The sequence below is a fragment of the Phacochoerus africanus genome, chromosome 16 (assembly GCF_016906955.1).
Source record: "Phacochoerus africanus isolate WHEZ1 chromosome 16, ROS_Pafr_v1, whole genome shotgun sequence".
Lineage (NCBI taxonomy): Eukaryota > Metazoa > Chordata > Mammalia > Artiodactyla > Suidae > Phacochoerus > Phacochoerus africanus.
Window position 1 is genome coordinate 22,835,606 of NC_062559.1, and position 18,328 is coordinate 22,853,933.

The following is an 18,328-nucleotide window of genomic DNA, read 5'->3' on the forward strand; positions in this document are numbered from 1 at the left end:
CTCCTGGCTCCCCTACCAGCGCCTCTGGAGGGATAAGCGAGGGTGGGGCTGAGGGGAGTGGCGGGAATTCCAGAACCGTACCGCCCCCCCAGGTTCCCCCTGGCGCAGTATCCCCAAAGGTGCAACGTCCAGGGTATCTTACGCCTAGAAACGGCCTCATAATTGGACTTGTCGGAAGAGACTGTGTACGCATGCGTGGGACTGGGTCTCTTCTCATGCGAGTGACGTCACCGGCGCGCCGTTGTAAACGCTTCCTAGTTTCTCTTTAGACCGCGGGTGAGTCAATTTCCAAGTAGGTGTGGAGTTCGTTGCTTGGGTACAAGGTGAGTCCCTATCTGGATCGATATTATGAAAAAAGGTACAAGGTGAATCCCGATCTGAATCGATGTTATGAAAAGGCTGATTTAATTTAGATTCAAATTCAGAGGAGTTGTTGCGGAAAAACCCTTCACAGTTGTCTTTCTCGGGAGCTTGCTCTGTTGAACTTGGCGTTTTGTGAGCAGCTGACAAAATTAATTAACCTACATCCCTGCCCTCACGCCGCTCCACTGGCTTGGGGAAGGTTGGCTCGCAACGCTAAAATTAAATATTTAATAAAATTAAATATTGCGTGTCTCGAGCAAGAAGTTTGAGGAAAATGGTCGAAACTGCAATGTACAAGGCAACATCAGTTCAATAGCCGTTTCTTTCGATTGCATAGAGGCTGGAGGGAGGAGGTAACTGATATGTATTTTGGAATAATAGCTTTGGTGCACAGTTTTTCTACACATTATTACAACTGCCAAAGAGGTTAAAAAACAAAAACAAAACTTTTAAACCCCGTTTCCTTGCCCGCATAGCTTGTACATTTTAAAGCACAGTGGTAAGGACAGTTGTTAATGCAGTTTTCGCAGAGTCTAAAACTGGCTTTAAGAGGTGCTTTTTTAAATACAGAACTAAGTAGGAAAGAGTTAAGTTTCAATGCCTTAGGAGAACAGGTGAGTTGATCCTTGTAATGAAATTATAGAATAATCCACCCTTCCTTCTTCTTCACCATCAGTGTGACTAACTAACTTATAGGAATGGAGAAGGAAAACTAAATCAAAGAAGCTTAAAGGAAATTATTGACTATATTTTGGATAAAACACTGGTCTTTTTATTTTCAGCTGTAATCTATCAGTTTCCCTAACTGAATTTGCTTTCAACGGAGCTGTGAAGAAGATCTGATATGCCACTTGAATTAATCAAAGAAGTCAATGGAGTGCCTCAAGTTGATCTGCTAAGTAAATTACACAAAATAGATTTTAGATCCCTACAGCCAGATTGTGATTATAGCCAGAAATATATCCAGGTAAAACTTTTAATAACTCAGAATGGTTGTGTTTTGTTTTTAGCAGTTGGATCATCATGTGCCTAGGTGTGGTTTTTCTTTGAATTTCTCTTGTTTATAGGTAACTGAGCTTCTTGGATCCACAAGTCAATGTTTTTCATCATATTAGGGAAATTATTAGCTCATTTTTCCTGTTTTTGTTTTTGTTTTTTTGTTTTTTTTTTTTTTTCTCTCACCATGTTATTTCTCTTTCCTTCTTCTGGATATCAGTTGCATGTGTGTTTGTATGCTGTGCACTTTTTTTTCCTTCTGGTCTTGGAAGTACGGTTTCTTTTTCTTCATTTCTGTTTTGTTTTTCGGCTGAGGATTTTTAGATTGCAGGGATCAAAACTGGTCCTCATGGATGCTAGTCAGATCCGTTTCCACTGAGCCACAGTGGGAACTCTTGTTTAGTGAATTTTTAATGTTATTGTATAGTTAAGTTTGGGACAAAGTTAAGAATAAGAAGGAGGTAACTGGTTTATTGTTAAAATAGGTCTGATAGTAAAAGAAGGAGAAATAATGCCACATTTCAGTTTTGCCCTTCTAATCCATTTCCTCCATGTAGATGTTTGTCTTTTATTCTTTTGTTTATTTTCCATTTTCCTGATAGTTTTTTTCACATGAAATAGTTTTACCTTAATAAAGTTCTGTGATTCTATTCCTTTCTTTCATACAGATCATTAATACTAATTGTTACTGAACTGTACCTGATTTTTTCATCTCTTATTTTGTGTGTTTGATGTGGAAGAATTTAGATGATACAATAGTTTGCTAATTTCTTATTTTACTCCTGACTAAGCAGTCTCCTGAATACCCATATTTATTTTCTTTTTTCCTTTCTAATATTAGTGAAATATTTTAAAATTGTAGTATTTTTACTAGTGTTACTATAATAAACCCTTTTAGATATAATTAAAATGTCAGCTTAAATTTTTTTTTGTCTTTTTGTCATTTTTTTAGTGCCATACCCTCAGCATATGGAGGTTCCCAGGCTAGGGGTTCAATTGGAGCTATAGCTGCCAGTCTACACCACAACAACGCAGGATTTGAGCCGCGTCTGAGACCTACACCACAGCCTACGGCACGCCAGATCCCTAACCCACTGAGTGAGGCCAGGGATCAAACCCACATTCTCATGGATGCTAGTCGGGTTTGTTAACCAGAGCCACAACAGGAACTTTCATGTCTGTAGATATCTCAAGAAACGTATTTATGTTTTTTGGTTTTTTTTTTTTTTTTGCTATTTCTTTGGGCCACTATTGCGGCATATGGAGGTTCCCAGGCTAGGGGTTGAATCGGAGCTGCAGCCACCGGCCTACGCCAGAGCCACAGCAACGCGGGATCCGAGCCGCGTCTGCAACCTACACCACAGCTCATGGCAACGCTGGATCGTCAACCCACTCAGCAAGGGCAGAGATCGAACCCGCAACCTCATGGTTCCTAGTCGGATTCGTTAACCACTGCGCTACGACGGGAACTCCATATTTATGTTTTTTGAATTTTATTAAATGCATATTACTGTGAAATTCGTTGTTTTTAGTATACAGTTTTTTAAGTTTTCACAGTTGTGTAAAAAACATATAACTAAAACCGTAATTGAACTATAGAACAGTCACCCCCCCACCCAGTGATAGTCATCTGCTACTCTAATTTCAATCCCTGACAGCCACTTTTGACCAGTTTTCTGAGAGTGTATTATTTTTTTGCATTTTAAGAATGTCGTGACAATTTAATCACACAGCATGTAGCCTTTTTTTTTTTTAATTGAAATATAGCTGATGTACAGTATTATTTGTTGCAAGTATCAGTATGTAGCCTTTTGATTCTGGCTTCTCTCACTAAACAAGATACATTTTAGTTTCTCCAAGATTGTTGTGTATAGATAGTATTCCTTTTTATTTGTTGCTAGAATTCCATCACAGTCTGTTTATCCCTTCCCCGGTGTAGCAGTATTTGGATTCTTTCCAGTATTTTGTAATGATGAATAAAGCAACTATACACATTCATGTACTGGTTTTTATGTAAACTTAGGTTTTTATTTCCTTTGCATAATCAAGTAGTTCCTAAGAACAATGCATGATCCAGTGTCTAAGTTAGCCTGCTGCAGCTCAGTAGATTTGACTGGTCGGGAGACAAGGAGCCTGAATGCATTTAGACACAGGACAATGAGAACTTTATGTTGCATTGGTTCTTGTTGCCTCACCAAGTCCTACGGGGGCAATGCCTAGGTTCATATTGTGCATGCAAGTATTGTGTCTGAGGGACACTGAGCAGAGAAAACTCATAATCTTAAGAGGTGATAACAAAACATTTGTAATGTCTATATTCTTTTTTTGTCTCCTGAAAGCAGACATGAGATTTCTGGCGTAGAGGCCAACTGCTATTATTGCCCTCAGGAGTAATCACATCAGCCCGTCATCCCTCATCCCCTCATTGCCCTATTGTAAAGGCAGTACAGTGAGGGCTAGATGTTTTCCTGTGCTTATAAAGGGATTTTTTGCACTGGAGGAGAGGAACTTTGAAATGATGAATCTGGCGATTTATTTCAGTCAGCTGTCTAACTTCACTCTCCCCTCCAGGAAGAGGGAGAGAAACCTAATTTGCCGGGTGTAAGTACATTATTTAGAGTGTGAAGAAAGTGTCTAGATTTCATCCATCCCTTATTGAAATATAAACACCTAACTCTGGGGACATAAATCTCCCTGAAAATCTCTCACTATACAGTCATGTTTTAACTTCCAAAACTTGTTCTTTAACTCAGGTTCCATTTTTCTTTGCTCACTTCGGCTAAGGACAGGAGCAAATTTCAAACCACCTTTCTAATGGAATGACTTTGTTGTAGGTAAAACTGCCTACGTAATATATAACTGAGGGCTGCGTGATTAACTGAGGTGTTTTCTTAAACAGTTGACTTTTCTTATAACTACCCATAGAAGCAAATCACATTTGGGGAGAAAGGGGTAGTTTTTGCTATTAACACAAGAAGCACAATCTCAAGGGCATGTGCTGCCCTTGAAAAGAACAGTTTACAATTGTTGGGGGCTCCTTCAAGAAGAACATAGCTAAGTCAGGCAGTAACAGTTGATGAGGTCTCCCGTGTGACCTGCTAGCTAATCAGCCTCTAGGCCCCAATTCAGTCCCAATAATTCAGTTTAATCCTTCTTTTCTGAGAGACTGCTTGAGGGCGTCCAGTTAAATGTCTTGCTTGTCCAGTTCACTTGCCCTGTAATTTGTGGACAAGATTTGGAGGTGTCTTAGATTGAAGGTACAGGACCTGGGTCTTGCCCTGTGGGTTGATGGTTAGAGCTATCAGATGAGGTTATCGTTACTTACAAAGCTCCCTACAGTCTGTGAGAGCAGCCCCACTACCTTTTCCTTTGGGGTGAGGGAATGACTTCTGGAATAGTTATGAACGACAAAGATTATCAATGCTTTCCTCCCTCTATGCCTCCTGATGTTTAAGGAATTCCTTTCCCAGGTCCTAGGGCCCCTCCCCAGTGCGGGGTGCTTCTTTCTAGGTGGCTGGGTTTTTTGCTCTCTCTCCACCTTTATGAAATCAGTATCCTATTCCAGTAACTGTTTTATCAGTCATCCCAAAGTCTCACCGAGAGCTTTCTTCCAGTTGGATCAGGTGCAGGGGTATCAAATGCACCTGCTTTGAGTTTAATTTGGTTAATTTAATCTGGTTATGGTTATCTTGATACCTTTGTGTCTTGTTAGTATGTTGTCTTTTCTTGCTTTTATGTATGCCGCATAGTTTGTGGTTGTAAGTGGTGTGTTTTGTGAAATGCAGTGGAAATTGAGGTCAGTAGTTTTTATTCCCAAAAAACCTGGAGGCCTTTTTGCTAGGTTTTCATTGTGGTGTTTTGAGTTAATTTTTAGTCAGGAGTTGAGCTAGATTGCAGATTTGTTGTTACTCTCATTACTTCAGTGTAGTACAGACCTTGAATTCCTCTAGAGTTAGTTTGTATTTAGGTTAAGGGTCTGGTTGCCCAGAGGGTGTTTCCGTTTGTCTCCCCACCTTTAGTTTTAGGCCTTCCCCTTGGACTTTGTCTCAGGTGAGGTTTCTCTCCTAGCTCTTGTGCTTCTGTTCTAGTGGTAGACCAGTTTACTTTAAAAACAAAACAAAATAAAAACACTTGTTGGCCTTGTGATGAGTGGGTATCCTCTGTTGTGATTAAGCCTCAGTCATGTCAGGCATTGTGTCCCTGAGTCTTGAGGGTGAGGCCTACCAAGTGATTCAGTGTAGGTCTTGTTATTATACCTATGTATCTATTGTTGCTCATCCCTAGAAGGGGAAGATGTTTTTTCTGTTTCCCTTATCAACTGCAGTGTGTTTTCACCAAAGCTCTAAGATTCAGATTTCTTGCCCTTCTCCCAACAGTTTAAAATCTTTGTTCTAAAAGAAAGATAGGGGTGTTCTCTTTCATCCAGCAGCCATAGAACCCGCCCTGACCCCGACCCTCTGCCCCAAGACTATACTGGCAGCACAGCCCCACAGCCTTATACTGGTGTCATATGTGGGAGTCTGTGCTTAAGTAAGAAATTGGGCCTCACTGGAGACTTTGAAGCAAAGATTTGAGGCCTACTTTTTCAGAACAGAAAGGAAACTCATTGCATCAGAAAAGGTGACTAATAAATGTACCAAGGAATATGGCTGCACAAATACCAGAATCTGATCAGATAAAATAGTTTAAGGAATTTCTTGGAACCGACAATAAACTTATAGAAACCTGCTTTTTGGACTGTGTTCAAGACTTCACAACAAGAGAAGTAAAACCTGAAGAGAACACCTGTTCAGAATATTGCTTGCAGAAATGTTTAAAAACGACTCAATGAATATCCATGAGATTTCAGAAATATCATATTCAGCAGAGTGACGCCCTGGCTGTGAAAGCAGGACTCCTTGATAACCGCGATAGAGAAGTCCTGATGGATGGACTTTTGATGAAAAAGTGCCAACTACTGTTGCATTGGAAATGAGGATTCACCTGATAGAATCCCCTGAAAGCAGTAGCCACCATGTTATACCATCTGTCACAACTGGCAGATGGAAACCACTGGAGAAACAAAATTGCTCTTTACCAGAAATAATCAAAATAGAAGGTCTTATTGTTCAACAGAAATAATAAGATGCAGCACATGAGGCCTTAAGATTCAGCAGCTTGTTCACTTGTTTAGAAAAATAAGCCATTGTTTTTTTGATTATGTCTGTTAATTTTAAAGCAGAATATGTGTTTAATCATGTATGAGATAGAAAAAAAATTATTACTGAAAGTGAAGTAAATGGAAATATCATTGAAAAAAAAATAAAAGAAAGATAGGGAAGAAAGCTCCAGTCAGGGTTTCCTGCTTTTCCTGAAGTAATTGCCACCGCCTTTGCCCCACTCCTGGCCCATACCTTGTCAGGTTTGTGGAGAAGAGCTATAAGTGGGTTTGAATACCCCTTGTTTTTGTCATTCCCAGTGGTTCCATGTCCCTCCTTTAGTCCATACTTGGCCTTTAGCAACTCATTAAAAATTAGATGAATTTTTCTTAAAGATGTCAGGCAGCATTTGCCATTTACCTCAGGTAAGCAAGGGCTTACCGCCCATCTCTCATTGGTGGTCTTCTCTTTCCCTTAGATTTCTGGTTGATTAGTTGCTCTTTGACCTCAGCTCATTGGCCTCCCATCTCTCCCTAGAGGTACTTCCCATTTCCTAGACTTCTGGTTAGTTGGATGCCTTCTGACTTAAACTCTGGTGTGTCAAGATAAGTTTTGAAATTTGTACGTTGTCCATCTTTTTGTGGCTCTTTTCAGCTTTCTGCTTCCTCGATGGAACTATTTACCTTTACCTTTTTTTTGTTATTGGTTTTCATTTTTTTTTGTTTTTTTTTTTTCTCGTCTTTTTTAGGACCGCACCTACGGCATATGGAGGTTCCCAGGCTAGGGGTCTAATCGGAGCTGTAGTCGCCGGCCTACGCCACAGCCACAGCTTCGTAGATCTGACCTGCGTCTGTGACCTACCCAACAGTTCACGGCAATGCCAGATCCTTAACCCACTGAGCAAGGCCAGGGATTGAACCAGCAACCTAATGGTTCCTAGTCAGATTCGTTTCTGCTGCACCACGATGGGAACTCCTACCTTTACTTTTGACAAAATCATTATGCACTGCTCATAGCCACATTTTAATTTTTTCCTGTTTCCTGTCTTATAAATAAAATTGATGCATGAATATAGCTATTATTTTTTGTTAGCTGTGTCAAAGTCTAGAATATTAGTGTGGGAGATATGTGTTTAAGATCTATTTTTAAACTTTATTAAATTACATTTCTGTGTGGAAGGTTTCAGAGGCCTATGATGCTTTATTCATAGAATCATCAGATTTTAGATCTTGAAGAAATTGTAGCATCTATTCAGATTAAATGCTACATTTTGTTTGCGACTCTGAGCCACAACGGAACTCCTGTTTGAGACTCTGATTAAATAACATTTTTTAAGCTGACAGAGCTGGTTAGTTACAGAAGCATAACAAAGGCTAAACTATTGTTGTGCCTTAGTCCATTGATTTGTCTACACTGTCCTTATTCATGAGAATATCATTTTCTACTTTTAAATTTTTAATAAGTTTAGTTTCTTCCTAGGAGCAAACTCTTCATTTTTTTTTTCGTTACTGGAGAACACTATTACAGGTTAAAATGAAGCTGAGCTAGTTCATCTATAAAGTTGAGCTGGTTCATCTTTATCTGTGAAGTGAGGAATTAACATTATTTATCTAAAAGATAGTTTAAGAAATTAAATTGTGAACCTAGAATATTTTTAGGTCTCAATTTTTCTTTAAAAAAATCACTTTCATCATGTCTTAAAAATAATGACTTGAGCTTTGAGTTCTTGAAAAAAGTATATTGCTTTAAAAAAAATTATTCTGATTTTCACTCATATCTTGGTATTATAGTCTCTTTTGGTTTTTCTGGGTAACTATTTTTCTCTCATTTCAGGGAAAACTTTCACTTATCTCTTCTTTAACTTATGGTGAAAACAAAAGAGCTGTTTTGAAGATTGGACTGCAAGGTATATAATATAAGACTGTTTCTGCTTAAATTTTTTCTTAAAATCTAGAAATGGGTAACTATATATGCATACATAAACACAGAGGCACAAATGATTTCTAATGGATACATGCACACTAGTATAAAAACCTATAGAATGAAAAGTTATCCTTTTCTTCTCTAAATTTTTTTCTCCAAAATTTATCCTCTCCCATCTCCCCCATTGCTTCTGTTTAAACTACATTAGATTCCTTTAACGTCAAATCTAGACTATCACAATAGCTAACTCATCCCACTACTTCTGGTTTTGCTAATGTGACCCAGACAGCTTAGCACACTTTTAAAAAATGCTACTTTCAGAATGTTAATGCTTACCTAGATATAGTTATGTGAGATAATTCCTTCTGCCTAGTAACCTTAAAATAATTCTGATAAGCTAGGAAGAGCTACCCTGGAATACTTGGGGACCAAGGTTGATCTCATCTAAAGCCTGAAATCAGTTGAATGCATGAAAAATGGTGTGTAGCAATGAATGGGAAAGAAACTTTGAATTACAACATTTCTACAACTATTGAAAACTAGCTAGATATCAGATACTGTTCTAGATACAGGGAAGACAGCAGTGACCAAAACAAAGTTCTCACCTCATGGCAATGTAAATTTTGTAGGGGGATAAATACATTCAATAAATAATTACATAAAGTAATAACTGGTAGAAAAGTAGTTTGAAAAAAAAAATAAAGCAGAATAAGGTGGTAAGCCTGACATATTGTCCTTTTTGTATATTCTTAGGTTTGATTTGCTAGTATTTTGTTAAGGATTTTTCATCTATATTCATGAAAAATATGATTGGACTCTGTCTTATAATAATTTTGACTGGTTTTGATGTCAGGGTAATGGTGTCCTCAGAGAGGAGTTGTTTATGGTTCTTCCTTATCTGTTTTCTGGAAGAGTATTGTATTACTTCTTCTGTGAATGTTTGTAGAATTCACTAGTGAAGCCAACTGTACCTGGGGATTTCTTTGTGGGAAAGCTTTTAATTATAAGTTCAATATGTAAGGCTATTCAGATCATTCATTTTTTTTCTTGAGTAAGCATTGATAGTTTGTGTTTCGAAGGGTATTTATTTCATTTTAGTTGTCAAATTGGTATAAAATCATTCATAATATAGTTTTAATGTGCTTTTAATGTTGGTAGGGTCTGTAGTGATTTCTCATTTCATTGATTTGATAGTTTGTGATTTTCTATCATTTTTTCCCCCTGATCATTCTGCCTAGAGATTTACTTTATTAATCTTTAAAATCAGCTTTTCTTTTCATTGCTTTTTCTCTATTTTTCCAGTTTTCAGTAACATTTTCTTTGTTAATCTGCTGTTAACTCCAGTCAGTGTACTATTAACTTCTAATATTATATTTTTTAACTCTGGAAGTTCAGCATGAGTTTTTTCATATCTGTCCCTTCTCCTCATCTGTTTTCTTTTCCTTTCTTAAACATGTACTTTTTTTTTTTTTTTTTGGTCTTTTTAGGGCCACACTTGCAGTGTATAGAAGTTCCCAGGCTAGGGGTTGAATCGGAAATGCAGTTGCCAGCCTACACCACAGCCACAGCAACACCAGATCTGAGCCACATCTGAAACCTATGCCACAGCTTGCAGCAATGCCAGATCTTTAACCCACTGAGCAAGGCCCAAGATCAAACCTGCACCCTCATGGATACTAGTCAGGTTCTTAAGCCACTGCGTCACAATGGGAACTCCCTTAAATATATACTTTTAATAACTGTTCCAAAATCCTCTCTAGATATCCAATTAATCTCTGTCATTTCTGAGTTATTTTCTATTGATTCCCTGCTGCCCACCCCCGCCTTTATGTGCTTTTCCTTTCTGCATGGTTGGTAGTTTTTCACTGGATTGTGGATATTTAGGATATCAAATGTTGGATTTATTTGTCATCCTTTAAATATTTGTCTTTGAGCTATTATGGAATCAGTTTTATCAGCTTCGTTAGGGTGGGCTGAGAGCAGCCTTTATTTGGGGGCTCATTTGGCCTTATCACTAAGGAGATGTTGTTCTAACAGTTTTACTGTGTGTTTTGTGTATGAGGATTCCACTCTGTTTTGTTGGAACCAGAACAGTTCAGAGCTTTTTGAGTCTCAGGATTATTCTGCGTATTCCTTTCAAGTGATTCTTCTTCTTCCTGGAATACTCTTCTCCTGCGTGTTTAGACATCAGTACTCATAAAGACCTGAAGGCATTCACCTCCAGCTCACTCTCTACATGTACCACATTCTTCCTTTTAGTGCTCTGTCCTGCAAATTCTAGCCACCTTGCTGCCCTCAGATCTGAACACTTCTGAATTCAGTCAGGCTACTGGCCTTTCTTTGGATTTTACCTCCATTTTCTGCTGCCTAGAAACTCTCTACAGGAAGTAAGCAAGGACTACTGCTTTGTTTTCCTTCTTAAAGAGATTACTTTCCTGCATTTTCTGTGGTCTAGTGTCTGAAAATTGTTATTGTTATTTCATATTTTTTTTCCTTAGTTTTCTAGTTTCTTTAAGGCTGGAGAATAAATAGTCTCTGTTAATCTTTCGTGGCCGCAAGAAGACATCTGATAGGTCATATAAGTTATTAAAGAAGTATGTTATATTTTGATTAGAAGCCACTATATTTTTTATTTTTTAGGATCATTACTGTTTCAATTCATATATATGTACTTGTTTTAAAGAGTTGGATGAAAGAGGTAAGTGACAGGAGGCAGTAGGCAAATGTGTGATAGTTATTTCATTGCTAGATGATAGAATAACGGACTCAAGAGTTGTAAATTACACAAATAAGACTGCAGATTTTTGAAGGATCTTTCATGAACTTCATAGATGCTTGAAACTATAATATGATGGCAGTTTCTTGGGGTGTTGAATGTTTGGAAGCTGATGTGAATGAGACCTCCTTCAGATGACTTAGTAATTGCGTCTTAGCATTTGGCTTTGCTTCAGTGATTCTAGGTGGGTGACCTCTGGAGAATGAAGATTAGGGAGATGCTCTGCCAGAGCCTAAATATCCAAATTATTTTCCTTGTAGAATGTTCATTTCTTATTTTCAAGTAATTTTCTTCATCACAATCACAGATTGCTTGTCTTTACACACACCCTCTTCAATATATGGCTGCTAGGGGATGACACACTTGGTCTAGGTTAAAACTTAATGTATTGATAATTGTAGCTTACTAGAATGTAAAAATTAAATATTGGGGGAGTATTACATTATAAAAATTGAGTAATTGTATCTTATTCAATTTCTCTTGATTATAAATATGGGAAAATAAATAGAAAATGGTCATTATGTGATGTTAATGTGGTATTTACAGCAATATATAAAACATATTCTAGTTGAAACTTGTAATTTTTGTTTTAATGCCTAGTAGCATTCTGTACATTGTTTTTGCAATAAGGTATTAGAGTAAACTAAAAGTGAATTATAAATGTTTTAAGAACTCTTCTTCATAATTACATTTTGAAGTATAGATTTTGTAATTGAGTTGTCAACAAATTTCTTGTATCTATAGAACTTTTATATCTAAAGTAGTTTTTTTCTGTGTGTTTCTCCATAGAACAGGAAAATTCAAATTCGGAGATCAACACCATCAACATATTACTTTTTGGAAAACTAGCGAAAGACTGTGCTAAAGTTTTCTACGATGGGGTAAAATATATTTATACTACTTTATTGTTTTATAAGTGGATTTAGAATTAATTTTTAGTATTTAGTAGAATGTCTTAAAAGATATGTACATTTTCTCATTTAATTAAAAAATAATTCTTCTAACTAAAAAATAATATGAGCTGTAACTATATTTGTAGTATCTTATATATAATTGTTTTAAAAATAAATGTCTGCTGAATCCTCAAGAAGATATCAAACCCAACCTAACAGCATATTAAAAGGAGTAAACACCATGGCCAAGGAAGATTTATCCCTGAAACAAAGTTTGATTCAACATAAGAAAATCACTCATTGTAATGTATCACATTAATAGACCAAAGGGAAGAAAAAAACATAAATGGTCATCTTAATTGATGCAGGAAAGGTGTTTGAAAAATTCTACACATTCTCATAATCAAAATACTCAGAAAACTAGAACTGGAAAGGAACTTCCTTGATGTAATAAAGATCAGTTATGAAAAACCCAGAGCTAACATTATACTCAGTAGTGAAAAGCTGGAAGCTTTCCTCCTAAGATTAAAACAGGACAAGAATTCTTGCTTTCACCACTGCTATTCAGCATTGTACTGGAACAGAGCAATTAAATAAGGAAGCAATAAGAGACATCTGAGTTGTAAAGGAAGAAGTAAAATTGTCTCTATTCTCAGATGACATGATCCTATATATAGAAAATCTTAAAAGAATCCACAAGAAAGCTACCTAGACTAATACATGAATTGAGCAGTTTTGCAGTTTACAAGATCAACACACCAAAATCAGTTGTGTTTATGTACACCTACAGTGAACACTCTGGAAAGGAAATTATGAAAATAGGTCTATGTATGATAGTGTCTAAAGGAATAATATATCTAGGAATAAACTTAACCAATGAGGTGAAAGACTTGTGCACTGAAAGCTAAGAAACATTGCTAAAAGAAATAAGGTGAGACCTAGCTGAATGGAACGACCTCCATGTTCTTGGGTAGGAAGACTAAATGTTGTTAAGTTGTCAGTACTACCCAAAATAATCTACAGAGTCAAAGGAATCTGAATCAGAATTCCAGTAACCATTTTTGTGGAAATGGAAAGGTCTGTCCTCAAACTCCTGGATTTTCAAGGGGCTCTTAATAGCAGAACAATAGAAAAAAATAATAAAGTCATGCTTCATGATTTCAGAACTCACTACAAATATATTATAAACAACAGTGTGGAAATGGCATAAGGATAGGCTTATATATACACCAGTGAAATACAATTAAGGATCAAGTAATAAGCCCATATATCTATGGGTAACTAATTTTTGACAAGGATGCCAAGTCCACTCAATGTAAATGACAGAGCCACTGTTGAAAACAGTGTGGCATTTCTGTAGAAAAACTAAAAACAGAAATATGGTATGACCCAGCAATTCCATTACTACGTATATACCCGAAAGAATTGACAATAGACAGTTAAACAAATATTTGTATGCCAGTGTCCATTGCAGCATTATTTATAATGCCCAAAATGTGGGCGTAAACAACCCAAGAGTCCATCAGTAAATGAATGGATGAACAATATAGTGTGTATGCACAATGGAGTATTATTCAGCCATAAAGAGGAATGAAATTCTGGAATTCCCTTTCTGGCCCAGTGGTTTAAGAAACCAACTAGTATCCATGAGGATGCAGGTTCAATCCCTGGCCTTGCTCAGTGGGTTAAGGATCCAGCATTGCCATGAGTTGTGGTGTAGGTTGCAGACACTGCTCAGATCCCACGTTGCTGTGGCTGTGGTAGGCTGGCAGCCACAGCTCTGATTTGACCCCTCGTCTGGGAACTTCCATATGCCACAGGTATGGCCCCAAAAGACAAATTAGTAAATATTCTTTAAGAATCATATGACAATTGTAAATCAACTATGCTTCAATTTAAAAAATAAAGTTAAAAAATCATATGACATCTTTGATGTTAATTGGAGATTCTCTAGCTATTTGCGAAACCAAATTTGGCCATTAATAATATTGAAGCATAGAGCTATTAAACATACTGTTGAGTCATTGATAAGTCTCCAGATAAGTTGTTTAGAGTTAGACAGTACTTCTAATATGATGTTGAAGGAATATTAGATGTATGGTTTCAATCCTTTTTGATTTATGGTTATTACCAACAAGCGATATGTGAAAACATAAAAGTTTCTGCAAAACCACACAATCGAATGAAATTGTCTGTATTCTTTCTCTTTTTATTTACATTCCTTTAGGTTCAGTAAACATTTTTTAAGGACTGACATTTTGCTTGACCCTGTGCTAGGCTCTGGAGAAACCAAAAAGAAATAGGACACAGTGTTTGACTTTATGGAGCCCTCTCTAGTCTAATGGTGGTAGCTATAATAGAACTGCAGTCGCAGCCTCAATAAACTGAATCTGCCTGGATTTGGGGAAAAACATTAAACAGTAGACATTTGGATTTTCAGGGGGACATTTTATTGGTCTTTAGACTTTTTATCATGGAAATTTTCAAATGTACATATAAATGATGAGAATTAGGTAAAAAATGTTCATTTACCCATCATCTAACTTCAGTAGTTACTGGCTCTTATTTCATCTGTTTCATCTACTTATTTTACTACCAGGGACTATTTTGAAGCAAATTTCAGGAATTATATAATTTAAACCATAAAAATTTCAGTATGTAAAAGAAAAAGAATCCTAAAATTATATATGTGTGTTTATATGTATGAGTACATTCCATAGCACTGAAATATTAACATCAGCTTTTATAAATCATGAAATATCATCTATGTATTCGTGTACACACACATACATATCTGTATGTCTTCGTGTTTGTATATACACATAAACACAATTTCATCATTATGCCTAAAATAATAGTAATTCATGTATATAATCAAATATCAAGTCAGTGTTTCAGTTTTCCTCATTACCTCATGAATTGTTTTTCCATTTATTTTCTTCTTTCAGGAGGAGACTAAGGTAGGGAAATCAGTGTGAAGAGCTTAACAGTAATCTAGAAGTTATCATGGATGTATAAAGACCAAAACTAAAGTATTGGTTGAATCAACAGAATTGATTAGTTGTATATGTGTTTGTGTTTATAGTTAGAGAAAAGTAGTTTTCAGTTTTTGAGATAATATATAGCATGTAAGTCTGTGAGAACATTTGATCCTTAATTTCTAAAGTCAAATTTTTTAAATTCCTGAGCAGTAATTTTTCCCACTCTTTTCTACATTAAGTAAATAATTGAATAAAAGCAGCTATCTTCTGTTATTACCTCTTCCCTAAAAATTTTGTTAATCTAGTATAGCATATGGGTCTCTTGGTTCATTTGATACTATGAAGTGTGTGGCCTGAGGAATTAAACTTGGTCACTTGGGAAGGAATTCATCCGTAAGTATAATCTGAAATATATTCTTATTCGTTAAGAATTGCTGGGTTTGTTTTGGGGGGTTTTTTGTTTTTATTTTTTTAATTTTAATTTTTACTTTTGTTTTGCTTTTTAGGGCTGCACATATGGCATATGGAAGTTTTCAGGCTAGGGGTCAAATCAGAGGTGCAGCTGCCGGCCTCTGCCACAGCCACAGCCATGTCAGATCCAAGCTGCATCCACAGCCTACATCGAAGCTCACAGCAATGCCAGATCCCCAACCCAGTGAGTGAGGGCAGGGATCGAACCTGCATCCTCATGGTTATTAGTCAGGTTCATAAGCCACTAAACCACAATGGGAACACCCTTGATGTTTTTTCTTTTTTTGAAAAAGCATTTAAATTCTGTATTCTCGGAGTTCCCGCCGTGGCGCAGTGGTTAACGAATCCGACTAGGAACCATGAGGTTGCGGGTTCGGTCTCTGCCCTTGCTCAGTGGGTTAACGATCCGGCGTTTCCGTGAGCTGTGGTGTAGGTTGCAGACGCGGCTCGGATCCCGCGTTGCTGTGGCTCTGGCGTAGGCCGGTGGCTACAGCTCCGATTCAACCCCTAGCCTGGGAACCTCCATATGCCGCGGGAGCGGCCCAAGAAATAGCAGCAACAACAACAACAACAACAAAAGACAAAAGACAAAAAAAAAAAAAAGATTGGCATTTTAAGGCCAAAGTTTGCTAAAGGACTTGTTGTAAATGGAGAAACTATCTCCACAACTGTATTGTTTTCCTGACTCTAGGAGATATTGTGGACTTGAATTAGGTCTTGGAAATACTTGGCCTAGAAGATTTTGCTATTCTTGTGTAGTCATGATTTTAAAAATATTCAAGCAGCATGGAAGGGTATAACCAGAAAAGCAAAAGCCACCCCCCTCCCTCTGATCCCACTCCTATCACCTAGTCCCATTGTTAGATAAAATCACTGTTGTGCTTTTTCTTTTTTGTCTCCTTCCAGCTTTTATATGTATATATATACACATATATATACACACACACTTAAGTATGTATATGTATATCTATATATGCATATATACATATAAATATGTATGTACATTTTCTGTCAGTGACAGCATAGTGTCCATATTTTGTAAATTGCTTTATTTCACAACACATCTTGAACTAGAGAATTGTTTTAAAAATAGATACATGGTATTGAATATTAGGGATCTGTATGTCTGTATTTTAAATATATTTTTATCTTTATCCTTCCTTAAGATTCTTATATTTATTAAATTCTTATGAGAAACAATGTAAAAGTTTTATAAAACAACAAATCAGCAAAGCATGTGCATGTATCTATAAAACATGTATGGTATATTAGATACTAGTATTTTTCTAACTGACACGGAAGGTGTTTTCTGCTATGGAAATACGTAATATTGCTTTATTTCACAACACATCTTGAACTAGAGAGAATATTATTTTACGTAATATTCATTAAAATAGAACTGTATGACTAATTAGTACTTGTCAGATAACAGAGGATGTTGATAAAGGTTAAGTCAAGGTTTCTCCTTTTAAAATATAATGGTGAGAAGATGGAGGCCATAGTTTAGTTTAATTCTTACATCTTTCTGGTCACTTGTTCCCTTAAGATTAGCTCTGTATTTGAATACAGCAATCCTAAAACAGCTTTGCTTTACTGGAGTAATGATAACATTTTGTGGGAATGCAAATGCTTTAATTGAAACTCCCTCCATGTGGAGCTTTTTTTTTTTTTTTTTACAGTTTTAGCTTCCACTTAAAGTTTTAACATTAATATGTAGATCTAAAGTAGGAAAGACTTTTCCAAAAAATTTTGAAAGTTTAGAATGTTATCACAAAACTGTCAAAATTATAGACATTTGTTAATACCATTTTTCCCATCTCTTCAAGATTTAGTTCCAAAAGAGGAGGGAGTTGTCCTGGAAGTCCAGAGATCTAGATTCTTGTCTTGGTTTAGAATTAGTTAGCTGTATGTGACCTTAAGACTGTTCATTTATCCTCTCTGACCCTTATTTTCTTATCTGAAAAATGAAGGTGTTTGAACATGTGATCTCTAAGGTCCTTCACAATTCTAAAATGCTAAGTTCGGTGAAATAAGTTTTATAGTAGTTGTACAGTTTATGTTAAGATTTAATGAAAGTATGTTTTTATGTGTGTGTGTTTGGGTATATTCAAATATTTAAGTGTTCGTTGAGTTGTCCAAACACTTATTGAATGTTTTTTGTCTTCTGTGCTCAATGTCAGAGACATTTTTAACTGAATGAGACAGTTACGGACCTTCCCATCATGGAGCAGTTAGTGTTCAGTGGAGAAGAGTGGGATTAATTAATCCCAATGTTATGTAATTAATTATTTTATCCAAATATGATATGTAGTTAGAAGACTGAGTAGCAGAATGAGAAAAGTAGCAGGAAGAATGAGCACAGGGGTTCTGGGAGAGTAGGTCAGTAAGAAAGAACAGCATATCAGAGGCCATGAGTGAGGATCCTGGAATGCTTATAAAGAAGTATGGAAAAGCAGAATTCCAAAGTGAGTCACACAAAATGTGGCTGGTGAGCTGAGTAGGCATCAGATCATAAAATGATTTGTAGACCATTTAAAGGTTTTGGTTTTTATGCTAACATTACATGTTTTATTCCAATTGTATCCTTGGTGTTACATGATCCAATAGATTCTAATACCCATGAAGTACATGTTTTATAATATCAGAGAAACATTTTCTGTCAATCACTGCACTATCAGTGACATCAGGTCCCTGGCTCTTCCCTGTGCCCTTTTTACTCTTTAGCAGTGTCTTAAAATATGATAACCCAGCCATATTTGCAAGGTCAGTATAGTAAAAATTACTTAA

General features: G+C 36.5%; 1 protein-coding gene and 1 pseudogene across 1 annotated transcript in view; both read left to right on the top strand.

The window, feature by feature from the left end:
• Window positions 1–237: 237 nt before the first annotated feature.
• Window positions 238–18,328, top strand: part of POT1 (protection of telomeres 1) — a 97,716-nt gene continuing 79,625 nt past the window's right edge. Inside the window, exons 1-4 of the mRNA XM_047763242.1 lie at window positions 238–323; window positions 1,146–1,330; window positions 8,331–8,403; window positions 11,986–12,077. Of these exons, the coding sequence (XP_047619198.1) occupies window positions 1,208–1,330; window positions 8,331–8,403; window positions 11,986–12,077 (288 nt within the window). The 5' untranslated portion in view covers window positions 238–323; window positions 1,146–1,207. The remainder of the gene's footprint in view (window positions 324–1,145; window positions 1,331–8,330; window positions 8,404–11,985; window positions 12,078–18,328) is intronic.
• Window positions 2,861–7,093, top strand: LOC125117401 (mitochondrial import inner membrane translocase subunit Tim9-like; annotated as a pseudogene).